This window comes from Urocitellus parryii, chromosome 2 (genome assembly GCF_045843805.1).
Source record: "Urocitellus parryii isolate mUroPar1 chromosome 2, mUroPar1.hap1, whole genome shotgun sequence".
NCBI lineage: Eukaryota > Metazoa > Chordata > Mammalia > Rodentia > Sciuridae > Urocitellus > Urocitellus parryii.
This window is the reverse complement of record NC_135532.1, coordinates 215,361,750-215,384,786: the sequence shown is the minus strand read 5'-3', so window position 1 is coordinate 215,384,786 and position 23,037 is coordinate 215,361,750. Positions and strand designations below refer to the sequence as shown.

Here is a 23,037-nt window from a genome sequence, read left to right as displayed (position 1 = left end):
GTGGGCCATCGTGCCCAGCACAAGGAGCTTTCTAATCAAACAACCTCTCACTCCTTTCTGGGTCCTGAGAATGATGTTCCTGGTTCCCTGGCACCAGTAAGTCAGGACATGTCATTTCTCCCTGCCAGGAGTGGCACTTCCTTCTCACACCTCTCTCTTGGCTCATTCTGCAAATGTGGCCCTGGGAGCCCTTGGCTCTCTGCAAATGCCAGAGACTTTACAGGCATGAAAGATCAAGAATTTTATAGAGGATGAAAATCAAAACTACTCTAAGATCTCATCTCACTCCAGTCAGAATGGTAGCTATTATGAAGACAAACAGCAATAAGTGTTGGCGAGGATGTGGGGGAAAAGGTACACCCATACACTGCTGGTGGGAATGCAAATTGGTGCAGCCAATATGGAAAGCAGTATGGAGATTCCTTGGAAATCTGGGAATGGAACCATCATTTGACCCAGCTATCCCTCTCCTGGGTCTATACCCCCAGAAACTTAAAAACAACATACTACAGGGACACAGCCACATCAATGTTTATTGCAGCCCAATTCATAATAGCTAAACTGTGGAGCCAACCTAGATGCCCTTCAGTGGATGAATGGATTAAAAAATGTGGCATATATACACAATGGAATTTTACTTAGCAATAAAAGAGAATAAAATCTTGGCATATGCAGATAAATGGATGGCATTGGAGAAGATAATGCTAAGTGAAGTTAGCCAATCCCCCAAAACCAAATGCTGAATGTTTTCTCTGATACAAGGTGACTGACTCATAGTAGGGTAGGGAGGGAGAGCATGGGAGGAATAGATGAATTCTACATAGGGCAGAGGGGTATGAGGGAAAAGGAGTGGGCAGGGGATTAGCAAGGATGGTGGAATGTGATGGACAGCATTATCCAAAGTACAAGCATGAAGACACTAACTGGGTCTTCAACATACTTGATATACAGAGATATGAAAAATTGTGGTATATTTGTGTAATAAGAATTTGTAATGCAAAAAAACCCAAAAAAGTACATATATGAAGACATGAATTGATATGAACATACTTTATATACAAAGATATGAAAAATCGTGCTCTATATGTATAATAAGAATTGCAATACATTCCACTGTCGTATATTTAAAAAATAAAATCAATTATAAAAAAAAAGAATTTTATAGAGGAGTCAGAGAGGAAGGGCATTCTAGAAAGAGCTCTGCAGGATAACCAGACTCAAGGGATAGCATCGCCTGTGTCTGACACAGGTCATGGCAGGAAACTTGCTCATTTAGTATGTAAAAAAATGGCTCTGATATTGAAAGAATAGTTTAGGACATTTAAATAACAGGTGTCAACACACCTGTCGGATTCTTCAAACCAGTTCAGGACAGGAGCAGGCACTGGGGTGTGATTTATTATCATCTCTCAAACCTGCTCCTCTCCACTTCAGGTAGGTTCATGAAAACACCAGCAAAGTGCTCTGATGGAGTGCCTAATATGGCTGGACCCTGTTGTGCAAAGGTTAAACGATGCATCTAGTAGCCTGGCAAAGATGTGTATTGTTCCCTTTCTAAAGACAGAAAGCGGGGGCTCTAAGAGGCACCACCCCCCAGGAAGGGCAAAGCCTCCACTCCTGGTGTGGTTCACACAACACCCTCACTCTCTCCACCGTGATAGACTGTCCCTGGCACATCCAGCCTTTGGGAATTGGATCCAAGATTATTTTAAAGGATTATAAAGATGGCAAAGTGATTCCCCCTCAGGAAGTCCCTCTTGAATCTGTGTGCCTGAAGCCAGACTCTAAGGGACGTGAATGGTTTGCTGAATTTGGGCAAGACCCTCTTCTTGATCAACTGATAGGTTGATTGACTGACTAAATAAACCTACTGTGTCAAACTTGGATCAGTGCAGACTTTAAGAAAGAAATCTCCATAAGTTGAACTTAGGACCTCAAATAATTCTTAACATCAGAGACAAAAATGGTTTGATGTAACCGTAGACTATGGGGTGCCCAGATGGTCGGTATGTGGGCGTTTAAACGGTGCCCACTGTCCTCTCCCCAGTCCTCCAGGAGGAGCTGTGGGGCCCCAGGAAATTGTCAGGGTGGGGATGCCGGCAGTGTCTGCCTGCCCTGGTGACCCTTGGACCACAGGAGGACCCAGGGCCTGTGTGATGGGAAGGAGCCCTCCGTGCAGAGAGGAGCGGGGGTCGGGGAGCTGGCTGAGCCACACAGGTCTGCCTTCCCACTGGGACAGCCCAAAATCCAGCTTCTCTAATCAGTTTAGTTAATGGTACAAATACAGAGTGAGGACCTCATATTGCAGCACTTTAAAGATAAGGACTGGAATGACGTGTCTCCAAATCCAATCAATACCCACATGCTCTGAGCTCTGAGTGCCCTGACGTCAGCCAGACCAGCTGCTGTCATGGGAACTGCAGAAGGCTGCGCAGCCCAGGCGCTCCCCCCAGGGCATGTGACAGTGCTGATGTCAACCACCCAGCCCAGATGCAGGGCGGAAATGTGGAGCCACGAGGAAATGATGCTATCAAACGGGGAGGAATATTCTTTCTAAAATGCAAGTTCCTTGTGCTCTGTGAGAAAACCTTTCAGGGGTTCTCAGTGCCGTCAAGTACAACACACTTGAACTTCCCATCCCCCCCATGTAGGCTGGAGCTCACCCCCCAGGCTTTGTCTATGCCCTGCCTTCTGCCTACCCTGCCCTTCCCTTCCCTTCTCCCCCTTTCACTCTGCAGACTCCCCCTGACACATGCTCACATCTGCCTCAGATACCATACCCCCTGGGAAGCCCTCCTGACCACTGGAGTCTCCCTGAGTGCTCTTCATGGAGCCATAACATAGAACCCCCATTTCCACTCTAGCCCCCACCTCCATGCCTGGCATGTCACTCACGCAATAAACACGCATGGCATGAATAAAGGTGAGCCTGAAGCAGCACTCTCCTGTCCCTCTCTGACCCAAGAACTCAGCCACAGAGCTGAGCCACAGAGCAGCGGTTCATGCCTGATGAAGGCCAGCGATCGGACGTACAGACGCTCACACCCGCAGATTCTGGTGAGTCCCTTGATGCCTACCTCTTCCCTGACTGCCAATCTCATGAGGACGAGGACCATGTGCTTTGTTTGCCACTGAACCCTTAGCACCTGGCACAGCTCTGGGCTACAGAGAAGGCACACGGGATGTGCAGAATGGGACATGTGACACCCCGCCCACAGCCCCACCCCGGGTCCTGAAGTTCAGCTCATCTTTTTGGTAGGAGCTAAGGGGAGCCACAGCCCTAGCAGAACAGGCCGGCAGAATCTGCTGCTCCTGGCTTGAAAGCACACTGGAAAAGTCACCTCATTGGCAGGCTCAAGCCCCGCTCCTCACTCAGACCCAGCTGAGGAGGCCCGCAGGTCTGGGACCTCCGAGCGACAAATGTTGAGCTTCAGGGAACCTCAGCCAGGAAGGGCTCCAGGTCACCCAGAGCGTTTTAGATGTGGTGCAGGAAAAAAGACTGAGCCAGCCAAAGCAGCCCTCCTGTAGCAAATGTGGGTGCTACTATTTGGGGAATACACTTATCTAGTCATGTCATTGTACCTATTGTGGCCTGGACACTAGAGAAAGAATATTTTAGTTCAGCATATAGAAGTCTGGAGATGCAAGGGGGTTTTACCAGCCACAAAAAGGAATGCAGCACTGCCACATGCTCCAGCATGCTTGAACTGGGAAAATACACACCAAAGGTCACACACTGTATGACTCGAGTTATAGGAAATGTGCCCAAGAGACAATCCCTGAAGACAGAAAGCAGACAGGTGGCAGCCCAGGGTTCAGGGGTGTAAGGGTAGATTCGGGGGAGTGGTGGGGTGGTGGTGGGGTGGGGCACTGACTGAGTAAGGGCATGGCATTTCTTTGGGGGTGATCAGAATGTTCTTAAATTGTTTGTGGTGATGGTTGCACAATTCCATGTACCTACTAAAAACCAGTGATTTGTATGTTTGAATGAGTGAATCGTGTGGCTTGGGCGTTACATCTCAATAAAGCTGTATCAGGAGTAACAACCACACAAGGCTGGAGATATTTGTCAGGGGAAAAAGGTATCAAGCTCTTCTTTAGAGAACTCTTTTCTTTCCTTTGCTTTGTGCTCATTTAAAAAAAAATCAACGTATTAGTCTTACAAAGTAGAGATCTACAGTTCCCTAAGAAGAATAATGAACGGCTGGCTTTTAAGTAGTTTTATGGAATTAGAATCTAAACAAAGCAAGTGTTTCATTCTATTATTTAAAGACACTAGAAAAACAAAGTAATGCTGTCATACCACCCTTTTAATTGATTCGGGGTAAGCATTTGATCTGTTGACTCAGTGCTGAGGGTACGTAGATAAAAGAGCTGTTGGCAGCACAGACAGTTAGTCATTTCGGGCCCCAGAGCAGCTCTAGAAGGTTAAGTAGGAGCCAGGCCATTCTTGGGTGAACTTGCATGACACACCAATAAATTTTCAAGCTGCGTAAGAACCCAGATTGCAATCGCTGTTCCCGGTGACTTCCGCGTTCTCTCTCCTTGCTAGTCCTTCTCCTACCCCCACCTCCTGCCAATCAGATTGCTACGACCTTAAACTCTGACCAAAGAAAATTCTATGACTTATCTGATGTGAATGCCATAAACAAGAATCAGGACTAGAGAGGGGGTCTGGAACGTCTGGATGGCCACGCTGTCTCAGAAGTGGAGTCCTTTCGCTCCTTGGCTCCATGCAAACTCCTTTGGTTGACACAATCGTCACCTCCCAAAGAGGCAGCGTCTTGGAGTAGCTGGGTCAGGGTTCATTCTTACCGCATGCGTAGGTAACTGTGAGGTATTTCTTCACTCCTGGCAGGCAGGGGCTTCCGAAATGGTGATTGTTGACGGGGATTTTGCATCTCTGCTTCCCGTAGCACCTTCTGGTCAGGACTTGTAAGGCGGAGTAAGACACACAGTCTGTAAGGGAAAATGAACTTTAGGGTTCATTCCACACCAGGCTGCCACCAGCTATGGCACCTCTGTAAGTACATATACAGACTTGAAATCAGATGAAGGTAGTTCCCCTGCTTATCCTTTATTCTCATTAAAGAACCCAACATGGCAAATGCCATAATATCAATCTTCTTTATAGCTGAATAATATTCCATTGTGTGTATACACCACGTTTTCTCTGTCATGCTTAGTGAAATAAGCCAACCTTTCAACCTTTCCCACTCTTTGGAATATTTAATTTGTTTATTCTAAGACTCCCTCTCCCCTACATGAACATAAGCTCCGTGAAGGAATACTTCTCTCTTGTTTATCATCTAACTGCTACTGCCTGGCCCACTACAGGAGCCCAATAAATAACTGATGGATGAATAAATAAAATGAAATAATAAAGACAAAAATGTGTTTTACCGCCCCCTGACACAATGCCATCATAGTTAGTATTAACTGAACACTGATTTCTCTGGTTTCCATGCGTCCCCCATACATAAATCATGTGTTGGAAACTTGACCCTCAAAGTCATCTGATAGTAGTGTGTAGAGATGGGGCTCTTTAGCTCTTTAGGATGAGATGAAGTCATGAGGGGGCAACCCCCATAATGTCATTCATGCTTTTACAAGAAGAGGAAGAGAGACCCCAAGCTAGCAGGATCACTCTGTCTCACCAGGTGAAACCCTCTGCATTAGAACCAGAAAGAAGACTCTCGCAGAAGCTGCTGCCATACTCCTGGACTTTTCAGCTTCTAAAACCTTGAACCAAATACACTTCTATTCTTTATAAATTACCCAGTCTCAGGTGTTTTATTATAGCAACAGAAAATGGACTATTATACCTATAGAGGATGATGTGCTGTGCTATGTACTGTTGGGAAAAAAAAACCCAAGAAGACCCCTCCCTTGCCTTCTCAGGATGTGCAGTGGAGTTGGAGAGACAAAACCCATATGTGAGACCAGTGTCTAATAGGTCACCAAGGGACACCATGAATGAATGTCAGCAAGGAGTGGTCCAGAAAAGAGGTCCTTGAGGTCAAGAGCCAGAGGGATTACTGTGGACCAGAGAGGTCAAGACAGGCTTTGGGGTGGGGAGGGGCTTGGTCATGGAAGAAACAGCATGAATTGGCAGAGGCAGGCCAAAGGGAAATGTATGAACAGAGGTGAGAGGACCAGGAGCAACCCAGGGGCTGGCTGTGAGCTGCAAGAGTGTGTGGGTGCGGCTGGGCAGGGCCGAGACGGCCTCTGACTGCTCAGCTAACGCATTTGAACTTCCTTCTGCAAGCAACTGGTGGCCTAAAGAAATGGCCTGACACTAATGACCACTGGGGTCAGGGGACAGGATGACCTGGAGAGAAATGGAAATAAAGACGGGGACAACAGTCTGGAATCCATTTTAAATATGCACAGTGGGGGCAGCTGAGGGTTTGAAGAGCAGGGAATGGAAAGGGAGGGAATTTTAGAGACCTTGCAAAATTCAACCAAGTTGTAATGCTATGATGACAGCTGACATTGGGCCAGGACTGTTCTTAATCTGTTAATTGATTTAATGTTCCCAATGGCCCTATGAGATAGGCTTTTGATCACACACACACACACATTTTAGGGATGAGAAAGTTCTAGAACCTCACAGAGCTAGAGTAGTGGGACATGGACATGAAAATTGCCAAGGCTCCTGAACCTGCCCGACTGAGCTCTGAGCTCTGTTCTCCAGGTGACTTGTGGAGCGCAGGTGAGGGAGCTCTCCAGACAAGGGCAGATCTTGAGCTGTGGCCTGGGACGCTGTGGTGCTGCTGACCATGATCGAGGAAGCCGTAGGAATGGACAGTCTGCAAACAAGAAATACCGTCCTGCATTCAAGATGGAAGGGGGCTTTCAAGAGGATGTGTAGATGTGGAGGCGGCCAGGACAGGCTCAGGCTGGGGAGACCAGGGGCTGGTGGTCAGGGGAACAGAAGCAGGAGTCGTGTGTGTCTGCTCACGTCTTACAGGACAAGCTCCTCATCCTCCTCTCCAACAACCCCCCTGCCCTCCCCTACCCAGGCCTGTCTCCAGCCTGGTCTCTCTCCTTCTGGAAAGGGTCGGCTGTGCCCCTTGCCTCTGCTGTACCTCCCCACTCCTCAGTATCCTCTGTCCCACCATGCCCTGAAACTGATCCCTTTCCGAGGATCACAGGAGCCAACAATTGTCACATCCAAGAGGTGGAAGCCGATCCCAGTTGCTCTCTGTCTCTGGAACTTCTGGTGCCTGAGCTCTTGTTGGAGGATTTCTTCCCAGCCTTGGCGCCCTGGTGCCCTTTACCCCAGTTTGTCTCCAATTCCTCTACCCAGAGCCTCCGCAGTGCTGCCACCCAAAGCAAGCTCACTCCCTGATCTGGGCTCTCTCTCCCATGTCCTCCATCTGGGCTGCAATTCTATCCCTGTTGCTGCCAAACCATTGGATTGCAGCTTTCAGTGGGGGCCCATCTTCAGAAGACCTTGAGCAATGATTGCCCGGACTGCACTTGTGGAACGTCTCGCTCCGGTGTGTGGACCAAATGTACCCCCACCAACATCCAAGCAGGACCACCCTCCCCTGCGGGCTCTCCAGGTTAGCTTCTCGGATTCCTGCTGCCTGCCTGTCTCTGTGGCTGGCAGAAACACTTTCACAGGAGCCTCAATGGGAAGCCTCTGCTCCCCCCCCCTCCTCCTCACACCCTCCCATCTGATGCAGGACATGAGGAGCCAGGAGGATTAGAGAGAAGAAAGTGAAACGGAAGAGGATACCTGATGAAGGGAGGGGAGGTGCAGGGGGGGAAGCCCTGAAAGCCAGCGCCCAGGGGCAGCAGGGCAGGAGGTGGACAGACAGGCCAACAGAGAGCCAGCGGGTCGGGGGAAGAAGCGTGCCCTGGATGTGCTCATCTGGTGCTTTCAGAATGGGCCACGGAAAACGTGGGTCAGGCTCTGGGAGGGCTTGGGAGGAAGCAGCATTACCCATAAGTGTGTGGAGTGAACAAATGACCCTGGACGAAAGTTGTCGTGACCCAGCCCTTACTGTGGGTGAGTGGGCATGGAATGGCACTGGAGATGGCAGGGGACGTGAGTTCCTCCGGTAGGGCTGGCTGTGCGTGCACAGAGGCACAGCTGTGGGTGGTGATGGGTTAGGTCTTACAGAAGCCACGGTGTCGGCACAGAAGCCAGGTGGGGTTGTGCTGTGGCTGGAGGTGTCCCCCAGAGTCTGTGTGCTGTATACTCACTCACTCCCCAAATTCATATATCGATTGGTACATGGAGGTGGGGCCTTGGGGGGTGACTAGGATGAGGTGAGGTCATCATGGTGGGGCCCCCATGATGACATTAATGACTTTATAGGAAGAGGAAGATAGATCTGAGCTAGCACCATTGCTCTGTCTTGTCCTGATACCCTTCACTGTGTTATGACACTGCAAGAAGATCCTCACCAGGTGCCATGTCCTTGGACTTCCTGGCCTCCAGAATGGTAAGCTAAATTCTTTGTAAATTAGCCAGTCTGTGGTATTTTGTTGTAGTAACAGAAAACAACCTGAAGCTAAAATCATAAATCAATAAATATATCTGCTGAGAAAAAAAAAAGGGTCAGGAAACAAAGCAAGTAATGGAAGGATTCAGGATGCAGGTAACCTCAATGGCTGATCCACAGAGAGGTTAATGCATGTGATCAAACGGGCCAGTACAGACGTCAATCAATAAATGGCAGCTCCTTTACCAAGGATGCAGGCATCAACTAGATTCCAAGGAGCCCCAGCATTCTCAGGAAGCACCTGGGGACTACACAGGGTAAGTAAAGGGAAGGAGCACGTTTCATGGATGCTCCACTTTCATCTCTGGGTCCGCTGAAGAGCTGTCAAAGAGTCTGGGAAAAGAAATCTCTACGGCTGACCACTAAAATCTCCAGTGGCTAAACGCTAACCATAGGAAAGACAATGACCTTAAGGAAAAGACAATCAAATATATGTATTTGGCCCTCTGTATCTCCAAGTTTCACATCCAAACAACCACACGTAGAAAATATTTTTTAAATTCCTGAAACTTCCCCAAAGCAAAGCTTGAGTTTGCCGCACTCTGAGTACTATGCTGACTCCACGAGAATGAAGTGGTGCAAAGCATTCTATTAGATAATAGAAGTAACCTTCAGATGATCGGAAGTTCACAGAGGACATGCACAGTCGGTAGGCAATACCACAGCATTTCCTTTAAGGGCCCAAGGGGTCTTGAGCCATCCCCAGCAGATACTGAGGAATAACTGTATACGCATCACCACTAATAGTGAGGACTGTTATAAAAGGAAGGATTTGGATATATTCATGAAAGTTCTGATCTATTTTGTTAAGAACAATTCCACAATGCCTGATAATTAGGGTGCTGGTCACACAGCAGGAACTCGACCAATAGGTATTTAACAAATGAACTAGTGCATTGAAATAAACAGCCTGGCCCATCAGGCAATGCATACATCCCATGTATCTGGCTCTAGAATGTGGGGTTTGGGGGGAAGGGGAGCCCCTGATCTGTACGTTGGAATCTGGGCTGAGAAGAGCTGTCTCCAGGGAAGCTGTTCACCTGTCATTCTTCTGAGTGGCAGCTCTCCTCAGCCATCCACCCTGGGCTTGGAGTGAATCCATCCTTCCCTGCCGGCCTCAGAATACTCCAGCCTAAAGGAGGCAGCTTGCCAGGTCTCCTCTCTTGGTTCCTTCTGAGTGACAAGTACCCAGAGCAAGTCAAGAAGTTGATAAAGCTGAAACAGACTGTTTTACGAGCCTGTCTACACCAAGTGCCAGAGATGTCAAGTACATCCTTGAGAAGAGCAGGTTCACCTCTACTGCAGGTTGAGCATCCATAATCCCCAAATCGGAGACCCAAAATGCCTCAAAATCTGAACTTACTGAAGGCCAACGTGACCACCCCGTGGAAAATTTCATAAACGTGAAATTTTGTTTCCTCCACAAAATTATTTAAAATATTGTATGACATCACTTGCAGGCGCTGCGTAGAAGCTTTCTATGAAACAGAAATCAATTTCACGTTCAGACTCGGGTTCTGTTCCCAAGGTATCTCATTATATATATATGCAAATGCTCCAAAATCTGAAACGTACAATCCAATGCAAAAGACCCCGTGTCCCAAGCCCCTGGATAAGGGACACTCAGCCAGCAGTGCAGTGGGAAGTGCATCACTGGGGTCCTTGAGTCACCCAAGGCTCAAGTTAAGGTTTAGTAAAGAGACTGTTCGCAGAGGTGGGGCTGGAAGGAGGATGCGGGGCACCATGGAGGACCCAAGGGAAGGAACAGAGAAGAGAGATTGTCCCATCTCCTCAAGGGGCCGGGGCACAGAGGGGGAAGCTCCACAGAAAGGGAGGCTGGATGGAGCTGGGGCCTTGGGGTGAGTGTGGTGAGAGGGATGTCCTGCCAGACGGGAGCCCTGGGGGAAGGAGAGGGTCTGCTCCCCCGCTGCCCACCCAGCGCTCGCTCGGTGTCCCGTGAGGCTGGTGCAAAGCGACTGTGAACTGAAGGCCCACGTAATGTTGGTGTTCTCCTCGGCTGTCCCTGAGCGTCCCCGGAAGCCTGCCTGGTTAAGACTGAATGTCATCTACCTGCAGCAGCTACAAGGGGCAGAACAGAGCAGTGGCCAAGGGCCTGGCCTCGGGCCAGCTGAAGCCTCAGTTTCCCACTCGGACAGTAAAGGTTCTAGGAGATGATTCCAGGTCGTGACAGGAAGTGAAACCCTTCAAGTACCATGTCTGATGCTGGTACCCACTGTTTCCGGTCACCTTCATCATCATCAGGCCTCTTTAATTAGATGGTGTTAAAGTGCAGATTTTAAGCGTCCCCTAAAGAGCCACATACTAAAGGCTTGGCCCCAGGCTGGCACTATTGAGAGACGTGGAACCTGTGAGCCGTAGGCCTAGTAGAAGGTCTTCAGGTCATTGGTGGTGTGCCCACCATGGGCTGGCCGGACTTCAGCCCCTTCCTCTTCTTCTCTCATTGGTGCCCAGGCCACGAGGTAGGCAGCTTTGCCGTCCTATGTGCTCCCCACCATGATGTGCTGCCTCACCACAGCCTCAAAGGCAACGGGGCCAACCAAGCATGCACTGAAACCTCTGAAAACATGAACCCAAATAACCTTTCTGCCTTTACAAGTTGATTATATCTGATATTTTGTTATAGTAACAGGAAACTGCTAACAGACAGCAAAGTGGGACTTTTGAAATAGGCCTAGAGGACTCTGACAACTGATAGTCTAAATTATACTCCTTCTTTGGTCCTGTGAAGTGAAAACAAGCACAGATGGTCTGTTGTGCAGAAGTCAATATTAAGACCTGTATATAGATAAAAAAAAATGGAAGGAGATTCACAAAGACGGTCATAGAGGATATTGTTTGTTAGAGGGAATGATGCAAGATTCCCTCTCACCCCTATTGATTTTAAGGTACTTTCCAAGTTTTCGTAATTGCTTTAAAATAAGAAAGTATAAAATGAACTTTCTCAAAAAATAGGATAAGATTCATGCCTGGACAGAAGACAGATTTTGAGTAGCGAGTGTCTTGGAGGCATTTTTTCCCATAGCGTAACATTTTCTGTACATATTATGTTAACTATTCTTTGTAAAACTTAACTTGCCCCAGAAGCCATGAGAAGTTTCTCTAGACGAAAGACATCCTCTCGATGTTCCTGCGGTTTATTTTTTTTACTGCTTTGTGGACGCACAGGGCTGATTAAGGATATTTTTGTTGTCTTTAGGAGCCTGGTTGTTATTTGGGGTTCTTGGCTGAGCACATATACCAGTTGGGAAAAACAAAAGATTCTGTTTCTCCTCAAATAAGCTCAACTGCAGTCCTGCAGGCCTGAGGCGGCCCAAAGCCCCTCCCCCACCGGACCAGGACAGTCAAGAGGGTCCCAGTGCAGCTCGGGTCCCAGTGCAGCAGGCTGTGCAGGGAATTACCAACACTCTCTTAGAAGGTCGATGTTTTAAAACATAATTCTTCTTGTTTCCTCTTTTTTTTTCTGTTAATTTTTCATATTAAAAAGCACAGATAAGCCAAAACCGGGAGAAAAAAAAGATCTCCAATAAATCCTGCTATCAAGAAAAAAAAATTGACCTTTAAAGAACATTCCTCCCTTTTCTGTGTGTGAAAGTCCTTCTCCATCAATGGCCACACATCATTTCACCATGGATGATACTCCTTCCCACGCAGTAATATATTTGCGAATGTTTCAACATAAGCATTATCTTAAAAGAGCTGCACTTTTAAATTTTTTTTTTTTGTGTGTGTGTGTGTGGATGTGACAACATCCTTAAAGCATAAGCATGGTAGCTTCTGTAGGAGTTCTTGGTGCTGGATTCCTTTGTCAGAGGGTATTAAAAACATTAGGGCTTGGGACACAGACTCCAAACTAGAATCCCGAAAACTGGCTCTGGTACATATCACTGCCAGAATTGTACAAGTGTCCTCTACACATTGTGCTTTCATAGAGCTTTGTGGATAAATGTGCCAGACCATATTCTTTAAAGCTAACAGAAGAAGAGGGGGGAAAAAGACTCACAGTGGTGCACACCTGCAATCCCAGCAACTCAGGAGGCTGAGGCAAGAGGATTGCAAGTTCGAGGCCAGCCTCAGCAATTGAGCAAGGCTCAATTGAGCAAGACGACCCTGTCTCAAAATAAAAATCAAAAGGGCTGGGGTGATGGCTCTGTGGTCAAGCACTCTTGGGTTTGATCCACGATCCACAGTAGGAGAAAGAAGGACTCCCAGGAATAAGCCGATGGGAGGTCTTGGGGCCATTGGGGCAGTGGACAGGCTTCCGTGGGAGTGAAAGAAGTTATCTCAGTGAAAGAAACCACAGTCTGGTTTCAGGAAGTGGCCCCAGGTGATTCAGGTCTGACTCAGGTTTGACCAGGTCCTTGTTGGCACTGAGCTCTGACCCATTCTCAGGGTCTAGCCGTGGCTGTCCAGGGTTAGTTCCCTCCCACGCTGATCTGCTTTGCGCCCTGTGCTGCTGGCTGACTAGACTCCCCTCCCGTCCCCCATACGTGTGATAACAAGGTCTTCCACCACTCCAGCTTTGAGTTTTGGCAGTTGTTGAACACTGAGACTGCAGTTAATCGCTCTGTGCAGCCTGTGTTTATTTAGATAATTGGGCTGGCTGCTCCTAAGTGGCCCGTCTTGGCAGTGGGAGCTCCTGGCACCCCTGATCTTTGGCTGAGAAGCCCGGACCTGCCCACACTTGGCCTGGGGACAGCCTGAGCCCCGCCTCTGCGGCCCGTCCTCTTATTGAGGAAATAGCAGAATCCCTGGATCCTTCCCAGAAAATGTAACCGCAGCAGGAAGGGACGCCCCCCCCCCCACCGTGGACGGCCCACGGGGCTCAGTTCTGAATCCCATGGCCTCCTCCTTTGGGAAGGCTCACGCTTTCTCGAGTGAATGCCATGTGCTCATGTTCACGGCTCATGCTCACTGGGGACTGACGGGGAGCCGCTGATTTCATGCCTTCCTTCCCGGTTCCCTTCCACCTAAGTTCCAATGGCCCGAGTCGCTCCAAGACCTTTCATAAATGCCTCTGGACAATGCCGTCTAAAGGAACTCAGATCCGTCTCTGGACAGACCCCACAGGAGAGGACGATGTTGCTTTTTGAAGAAGGTCTCACGCTGGCTTGTTCGATTTCCTTTTTACTCTCCAGTGTGGTCATCCCTCTTGTGTTGATTTGGGAGAGCTGCTGTGACCTGTGCCAGAGACTGGGTGGCTCAAATACCAGAAATGTGTGTCTGGGGGCGGGGAGCGAGATCAGGATGTCAGCAGGCTGGTCTCCTCGGGGGCCTGGCTCCTTGGCTTGCCGTCTTCCCCCCGTGTCTTCACACAGCCATCGCTCTGGACGTACCTCCTCTTAGAAGGTCGCCAGTCATCTCGGATGAGGGCCCATCCTTATGACCTCATTTTACCTTAATCACCTCTTTAAAGACCCCATCCCCAAATAAGGCCACATTCTGAGGGACAGGGTTAGGGCTTCAATGTATGCGTTTTGGAAGGGAAGAAGTAACCCAAAACAGCCTCCAAGGTGATTCCCCGTGTAGCCTCTTCCCACAAACCCTAAGAGGGTCTGTGTGCCCAGGAGAGTGCGGCTGAGGTCAGAGTAGGCCCCTCTAACTGCTCTCTGCGTGACCTTCTTGGGAGAAGCCAGATGCCAAGTTTCCTTTTAAGCAATTAAATTCTGGAGTATTTTGTTACATAGTCATAGAAAATGGACATGCATTTTGATACCTGGAAATGGATGGCTGGGGTAACAGAATCCTATGGGAATGTCCCAGGACTAGGTGACAGAGCTGAGCTGGGAGGACCCTGAGGGGGGTTTAGGGTAAGTGTGGGGGCTTGAGGAGAAGCCCAGCCTCTGTAGTCTTTGTGCCCTTTGGCTGCGGGTGGCCTCGGAGCAGAGCTTGATTCTATGGGGAATGTCAGGACCTGCCGGGACGTTCCCTGAGGGGCCTGGGCTGCCCTCGCCCCTGATTTTGGTTGGAGCAGCTGTATCTTTACCTTTTACTCCGCTGTGCCACACAAATATAACCCTCTGTGTGTGGGATGGTGGGAGAAGGTTGGGAAGCTCCGTTCAAGACAAGGGTGTGGTGTGGGACCCACTGTGACCACTTCACGCCGGCCTCCCCAGGCCTGGCTGTCTTGATGCACTTCCAAAGCGGGCAGCTGAAGACATCATGCCCAGAACACGGGGGCACTGCCCTCCCCCCTCTGCACCCAGGACAGAGGCTGTTTTCAGGCAGGAGTGAGTACCCTCAGATTCTTGGAAACGTTCAGTAGGAGCATGTGTCCCCTTGGAAGGGCCCTGACAGCCAGGCAGCTCTGGGGATGCTTGTAGGGGCATGATGGCATCTCATTCATAACTTGGTGATCACACGCACACACATCCTGACCTCTACACAGACGCTCCGTCCCTTCCTCTGAAATTTGTTCTGCATGCAATATACATGGAATAGAAACCAATAAACCAGAACTACAAGCTCAGAAATAATAGACTGCAGGAAAAGCACACAAAGGGCTACTCTCTGTACTCTTCCAAGAGGCCATAAAAATTTGTAAAATCAATGTAACAATCAATAAAAATCTCAACAGGAAAAAAGAAAAAGGCTGCAGAGATCATGTGTGCAAATATGAACACTAGAATCTCAAAACCAGGGGGAAACGTTCAAGGTCATTCATAATTCAAGAAACAAACGAAAACGGTGTTGCAGGATCATTTTACACCTCTCAGATTGGAAACAGCCAGGAAAATCGTACATATGGCTGCCAGAATTGTAGGCAAAGCTGAAGTTATGCCTCATTGTTTACACACAGAAGGTGGTAGGACAAGATTTTGGAAAGAACTCTGATGATACACATGAAGAACTGTAACCATGCCCATGCCCTCGTTGGTAGAAGATGTCTGAGAATGTCTCCCAAGAAAATAATCTAGGAGAAAGATAAAGCTACAAACACAAAGTCATTATACATTACTCAGAATATTTTGAAAGTCCGAAGCAACAAGACTATCCAGCCACCAGGCAATGGTTAAATAAGTGTGTAATGTAGGGGCTGAGCTTGTGGCTCAGTGGAGGAGCGCTCGCCTAGCACAGGTGAGGCCCTGGGCTCAATCCTCAGCACCACATAAAAATAAATAAACAAAATAAAGGTGTTGTGTCCATCTACAACTAAAAAAAAATTTAAAAAAATGATTGTGTAACATATTCCTTGAACAAGATGGTAGGGAGGGATGGACAGAGTTAGGACCTTGTTGGTCACCTGGAAAAACACCCAGGTCAAAGGAAAACGAAAAAAGCAGAATGCAAATTACCATGATGCTTGAGACGGCAGGACTTTGAAGAAATAAAGAATAGATGCATTATCACCTGGACACAGTGTGCAGTTGGATCTCTTTGTTGTTTCTGTTAAGTATTATTTCAGTGTTGGTGCAGAAGGGGAAAATGATGATGATAGGGATGAGGATGAGGATGAGGATGACGATATTTTAGAAAGGCCTAGAAATGCTGTCTCCCTCAGTGTCTGAATCTTAAAGCCACACTTCACTGTTGTGAAAACCGAAGCCGTCCCTGACCACTGGGGGCTTCTTGGTGATGTGTGACACCCTGAGCCTGAAGCACATGCGAGAGGAAACGCATGCCAGCCACCCTCTCAAACCAGATGTTCCGGGATGCAAACTGGAGAACACCTTCCTAAAGGCGGATGATGAGAACCAGTCTGTCTACTGAATCATGCCAGGGTCTAGGGTAGAGGATAAATAGCCCTTTCCCCTTCTTCAAAGCCGGGCGGCCGAGCTGCAGAACCTACCAGGAAAGCAGAGCTGAGATCACACACACGCTGGCAGCCTGTGGCCTGGATGTCGCCCGTAGGCATGTTTTGTTTGGCTCCCTTGGTGTTTTAAAAGCTGGAACATTTCACATTTTTTGAAAACCCAGATTTCCAGCATCTCATGAGTGGTTAGAAGCTGTAACAGCAGGCCCACATTTCCAGACGACCATCTCTCTGCAGGAGCTGCGTGGGCACCTCTGTGTGCTGGGGTGTGATTGGGGACTCTGGTTCATTCACACGTCTCCAGGTTCACACGGGCACTTGTTCTGTGCCAGGCACCACTCTCGTTGCTGGGAATTCCACAGACCTGGTACCTGCAGAGCTCAGATTCTGGGGAGATGGGCCACACCCAAACATCATGGAGTCCTTTCACCCGAGGAAGAAAATCAACCAGGCATGGCTGGAGGAGGGTGGCAGTGACAAGGTGCTGCTCGGGCGGGTGCTGGGGCACTGCTCCGAGAGGACATTCCAGTGGATTCCTGGACCATGACGCTGGGCCAGCTATACAAAGGCATGGATTAGAGCCCAAGCCATGGGCTGGGGATCTAGCTCAGTTAGTAGAGTGCTTGCCTCGCAGGCACAAGGCCCTGGGTTCAATCCCCAGCACCACCAAAGAAATTTTAAAAAGAGAGTCTAGACCAAAGAAGTAGCTTGTGCAAAGACCTGGGGGTCCGAATGAACAAAAGATGTTCCTGAGATTTCGAGGAAAGGGGACAGAGTGGCAGGATGTCAGCCAGGACCAGGATGGCTTATAATGCACGGGGTGCAGGGCTTCACAGAGGGGGCAATGTCATCTATTTAATCTTAATGACATCCCTCTGCCTGACAAATATAGGGACGCAGCCCTGATGATGCAGGCAAGAAAAGCCCAAAGTGGCTCGGGCATCCGAGGGAGTGCACAGGACTTGTGGATAGGTCTCTGGGGGGAGCGGAGGTCCAAAGAGTGTACTTTTTCAGGTGGGTGACATCAAAGCCTCTTTTTACAGGAGGGATAATGGGCTGACTTTGTGTGCCACGCACAGGTTAAAACCTTGAGGCATGGTTTACCTGGGCTCAGTGAATGGTCTCAGCATCCAGTTAAATGAAGAAAATGTACCCACAGGCAGAGCCTGGCCCCAAGGTGCATCCACCTCGGAGGAGGTGCATCCGCCTCGGAGGTGAGAATGAGGCTGAGGTTTGCACACAAGGCTGAGGCTGAGATGAGTTGAGCATCCTCAAAGGCCACCCTTGGCTTTCCCTTTGGCCCCCTGCACGTGGCCCAGCACAGGCAGAGGGGCTCTGGCATCTGGTCTGTGGCTCACAAAGGCAGGACAGAGCTTGCCCAGCCCGAGTGCCCCGAGAGTGGGGACAGACATTCCTGACGGGGAGGCAGGGGCTGGGAGGGGCTCCACAGGTCCTCCTGCCTCGATCAGCTACCGAGGGGTGCAGACTCCATTCACAGACCCGAGGAATCCGCCAGTCTCCACGGAAACCTGTCTCCTGGACCTGGTGCCCGTTAATACTTCATGGGACTAATTACGTTTCCCCTTGGAACCCAGGTCCCATCCACCTTCCAGGAACATAAGGCAGCAAAAAAAACTTATTGAATTTAAATCCTTCAGCAGACAGATCTTACTTGGCTGAAGGAACTTTTCCCAGAAGAGCAGCTGAGACAATCTGTTATTGCTGCTTCCCCAAACACACGCAGCCCAGTGAGACCCAGTGAGCCTGAGAGGTGGGTGCCTTTCCCCTATATTGCTGTGGGGCTGGGGGAGCACTGAAGAATGCATACAGAAGAAACAGAGCCCGAGGCGCCCTACAGGACCCCCGAGTGCCCTTTAGGAAACTCGCTTGAATAATAAAAAGGTCAGCAGTTAAAAAAAAAAAAAAGAAAGAGTGAAGTCCTGTTCTGCAGAAAGAGGTGAGATCCAAGAGCGTCTTATTTCACCACGGAATTCAGATCACATAAGGAGATGGGAGGAGGCCTCTGGCCTCCCTGGGGAGAAAGGCCAGCCCAGAGTGGGGAGACGCCTGCAATGGCCCAGGCAATGGCCCCCTCACCTAAGACAGTAGCAGGGAGAAGACAGAAAGTGTGGGGACCCTGAACACAAAGAAACCCACGGCTTCTGTCCAAACCTGAGCAGGTGTAATTTGAGAGGGAGAATGGAGATTCAGGAACTCACAGGTCACTCAGGGGAACGGAGCAGAGGAGAGTGCCGTTAGCAGCCGATGGAGCACCCCCTCACATGGGCCTCTCTGATCATTTGACAGTCACACCTGTGAAGACAGGAGCCCTGTCCCCCAGATCTACTTAAGAGCAGCTGGATGACCATGCCTGCCTGCCTTTGGGGATCTTTCAGAGTGGCCTTTTAACAGATCTCCACATTCTCAACAGAGCAGCTTTCCCCCAATACTGGGTATGGGCCTATATTGGTCCATTTTTAGTTACTACAACAAAATACCTGAGACTGAGTAACATTGTAAAGAAAAGAGGTTTATGAGGCCCACAGTTCTTGTCCAAAGTCAAGGGCCCACATCTTGTGATAGTCCTCTTTCTGACAGAGTCCTGAGGCAGCTGAGGGCATCAATAGGCAGAGATGCGGATAGCATATGTGTGTGTCTCTTCTGGACTTTCCCAGTACTCAATCATAGAGACTCCACTGGTCCACCGGGATGAATTTATCTAATCCTCATCACCTCCCAAAGGCCCACCTTCATTTTTTTTTTTTTATAGAATTGGGGATTAAACCCAGGGCCTTTTATCACGGAGCTACATTCCCAGCCCTTTTTGCTTTTTGAGACAGGGACTCCCAGAGTTGCCCAGACTGGTCTCAGACTTGTGATTCTCCTGCCACAGCCTCCCAAGCAGTTGGGATTAGGCCTGCACCACCACGCCTGGTGCCTGAGGCTCCCCTTGGAAACACCCATAATCAGATTAAATTTCCTTTTAACACCTTCCAGGAGGGATTGAATGCCAGCATGTGAACCCACGGGGACACACTGACTCCACACCCAGGCCCTAGCATTCTATCCCCCGACCTCTAAACCTCCTGTCTTCATAACCCAAGTGACAATGGCTCCATCTCCAACAGTCTCAGAGTCTCAGTTTATCCCAGGATTATTTCAAAAGCCCAGAGCCTCCTCTGTGACTCAAGGCAGACCCCTGCAGCTGTAAGCCTGTCGATAAAAACAAGTCCTCTCCTTCCAAGATACCAGGCAGGCCAGGCTGGGGGTGGGGAAACATTCCTATTCCCAAAGAGAGAAACAGGGAAGTAGAAAGAGGAAGCTGCCCCAGGGAAGAGTAAACCTCAGCAGGGCCCACGTTCAATCCCAAAGCTCCAAGTTCAGCACACTACAGGGAGGGGTGAGTTCCCAAGGCTTTAGTGCGGCTTTGCAGACCGCAGCCGTGATGACTCTCATGCAATTTCCCCGCAATGGGAGCTGCACGTTACTGGGGCTGGGGTCCCCCGTGAGGCCCCAGTCCTATGGTTCCCACCAGGGGCTCTCTGCGTGGCATTCTGCACACTCAGCACCAGGGTCAGCTCAGCACCAGCAGCCCCCAGCCCGGGCCACGCTGGCAGAGTGCCGTCTTGTGCTGTGCCCCTGGAGGGTGTCTGAGCCCCTTTCCTGACATACTGCTGCCCTGGAAGGTCCCTGGGCCTGTGAGGGGAGGGCAGCCTCTCTGGATGCCCTGGGCTCCTATTGCCCATCCTGGTGTGAAGCCCTAGATTACTTTTATCCTCACTAATCCTGCAAGGGGTTTCTTGGTCAGGACCCTCACCTGCTTTTCTTAGCTCCTTCCTTGGCCAAGCTGTGTGTTGATTCCAACCCTTTCCATTCTCTTTCCTTTCGCTCTTGAGTCTCACAGTCAGTCTGACCAAAAGCAGCCCACAGTGCCCAGGACACAATGTAATGTGCTTTGTCCTTTTGATGTCTCCTTGGCTGAGTGAACTAGTCCATCACCCTTGGCTTTCACAAAGCCTTAGGGCATTTACACAATGAAGTCAGGGTCTTTACTCCTTCATAACCAGGGTGACCTTTTCTTCAGTCTCCAAGAAGATCCTTGTTTCCATCTCAGACTGATCCCTATTCTCTTCTCCTGAGCCCTCACCAGACTTTCCGATAGTGCTCTTCTTATATATAGTAGCATATTTCTAGCTTGCTCCTTCAGCCTCTTCCAATCTCTGACTGTTACTTAGCTCCAAAGTCACTTCACATTTTTGGGTCTAGTCTAGTCATAGTAATGACCCATTCCTAGTTATAGTAATGACATTCTTAGTACCAATTTTCTGTATTAGTTTGTTTGCATGTTTTTACTACAATAAAACACCCGAGCTGGGTAACGTTATAAAGGAAAGAGGTTCTGGTTAAATGTCAAGGACCTGCATCTGGCGATGGCCTTCTTTCTATCTGTGTGGTACTGGGGATAGATAGAACCCAGGGTCTTGCATATGCTGGGCAAGTACTCTACCACTGAATTGCACTTCCAGTCCTTTCTTAATTTTTGAGACAGGGTCTTAATAAGTTGTTGAGGCTGGCCTTGGACTTATGATCCTCCTGCTTCAGTCTCCTGAGCAGCTGGGATTGCAGGTGGGGGCTACTCTACCTGGCTTGGTGAAGCCCTCCCACTGGCAGAGTCCTGAGGTAGACCAGGGCGTGACAGGGTAACAAACAGAGAGCATATGTGTGTCTCTCCTGGATTCTCTTCTTTTAAAGTCACCAATTTTCTACCAGAGGAACTCTCCTGGGATGACCTAATCCAATCCTCATCACCTCCTCCAGGGCCCAGCTTTAAGCACCAGGGTCAGATCAGGGTTCCACCCTCTTAATAGCTCCCGATGGGGAGTAATGTCAGCTCCTGACCCCTGGCCACGCCCATGCCATCACGAGTCCTTTGGTGGCACATGATCCTGGTGACCTGGCTCTCTATTGAGTCACCTGCATGTTCACCCATACAATCAGGCCAATTACTTTTCATTTTTAGGTCCAAGGTACTCCTGAGACACAAATTTACTCCTAATTTCACGTGCCATTCATGAGTAAATCATAACGATTTAATACATCAAGGGCTCATTTTAGAAGCTGATCAACAAGCGTGACACTTCTTCTGTCTCATGGCTGGACCTGCTCTCACTAGAAACGCAGTAGAGAGACATGAAGCTTTTTCACTACCACAGGCTGGAATTTGATGGCTAATTTTATGCATCAATATTCAGTATCCAGTTGTTTGGTTAAAAATCAGTGTAGTGCTGCAGTAAAGGTATTTTTTAAGATGAGACTAACATTTAAATCAGTACACTAATCTAAATCTGGAGTAAGACAGATTGCCCTCCATAGTGTGGATGGGTCTCATGTAACCAGTTGAAGTCCTTAAGGGCAAAGACAGATTTCTCTAAAAAGGAATTCTCCAGACTGCAGGAATTTGAATTTGAGACCTCAGTATCAACTCTCCCTTGGCTTTCCAGTCTGCCAAACTGCCCTGCAGATTAAGACTTGCCAGCTCACAATCTCCCACCTTTTTCCAAATTTGTGCGTGCACACACACACACACACACACACACACACACTACATTTAATTGGTTCCGTTTCTCTGGAGACCCTGACTAGTAATACAGGCTGGCTCTGACGGGTGGAGCTATCAGACTACACGAGGGCATCATCTCTTAGCTCCAGATTGCAGGCCTCTAAGTGGCTCTGAACACTCTAGATGGGGTGCAGCCTTGAGGTCTTGAACTGTCCCCACTCTACCTGGACACTCCTTCCCAAGTGTCTGCAGGATCTCTCCCTCATCTTCTCTAACTCTCTGCCCCATGTGAACCTCACTCCATAAACTCTCGCCTCTTCATAGCATACCCTGCTTCTCCACCTCCCCTCTCTGGTGTGATTTCCTCCTTAGACTTGTCTGCACCTGACATATGACATAAAATTGTCAATCAGTATCCGTGAGGGATTGGTTCCAGGGTTCCCTGCAGATGCCAAACCCCATGCATGCTCAAGCCCCTTAATCAAAATGGTGTAGTGTTTGCATACAACCTGGACACATCTTCTCATGGCTTTAGATCATCTCTAGATGATGCATAATACCTGGTGCCATGTAAAAACTATGTCAATACGTGTTACACCATTGTTTAGAGAATAAGAATGGGGGGGTGTGCATGTTCAGTGTAGGCAAAAATTTCCCCCCAAATGTTTTCAATCTCGATCTCAATCCTATTGAATGAATCCGCAGAAGTACAGCTCAAAGACGTGAAGCCCGCTGTACTAGTTCCTTCTTTTCTGCTTTCTCATACCTGCCCGTCCACTGCTGGAAGGTCAGATCATCAGTGTACAGATGGTGTTGGTCACTGATGCCTCCTTGGTGCCTAGAACAGGGCTCTGCATACAGCAGGTACTCAATAACTGCTCAACTTTCCCTCTGACCCAGATACTGGCCACTGCAGTGACGTCTTTCCCAGGGGACCCAGGGCCCTAATCCACTCAGCACCTAACTATAAGCAAACAAAGGCACGCACCGAAGGGGGGCAGCCGCTGGGCTTCGGAGGCGCAGGTGTCCCTCTCCTGGGTCCTCCTGCCGTAGGTGGCGGAGTAGATGTTGAGGAACTTGGATTGGTGGCAGTGCAGCTTCAGCTCCTGGTCTTCACACACGGTTTTGTTTTTCAGTTCATCTGGAGTGGAAACAAAAGCCGGCGGCACCGTCAGCTCCCCTCGGAA

General features: G+C 49.1%; 1 protein-coding gene across 2 annotated transcripts in view; it reads right to left on the bottom strand.

The window, feature by feature from the left end:
* Eva1c (eva-1 homolog C) overlaps positions 1 to 23,037 on the bottom strand; it is a 77,805-nt gene that overhangs the window by 10,146 nt on the left and 44,622 nt on the right. For both annotated transcript variants that reach the window (XM_026393580.2, XM_026393581.2), the window contains 2 exons: positions 22,839 to 22,991; positions 4,816 to 4,959 (listed from right to left, as the gene is read on the bottom strand). In XM_026393580.2, the coding sequence (XP_026249365.2) occupies positions 4,816 to 4,959; positions 22,839 to 22,991 (297 nt within the window). The remainder of the gene's footprint in view (positions 1 to 4,815; positions 4,960 to 22,838; positions 22,992 to 23,037) is intronic.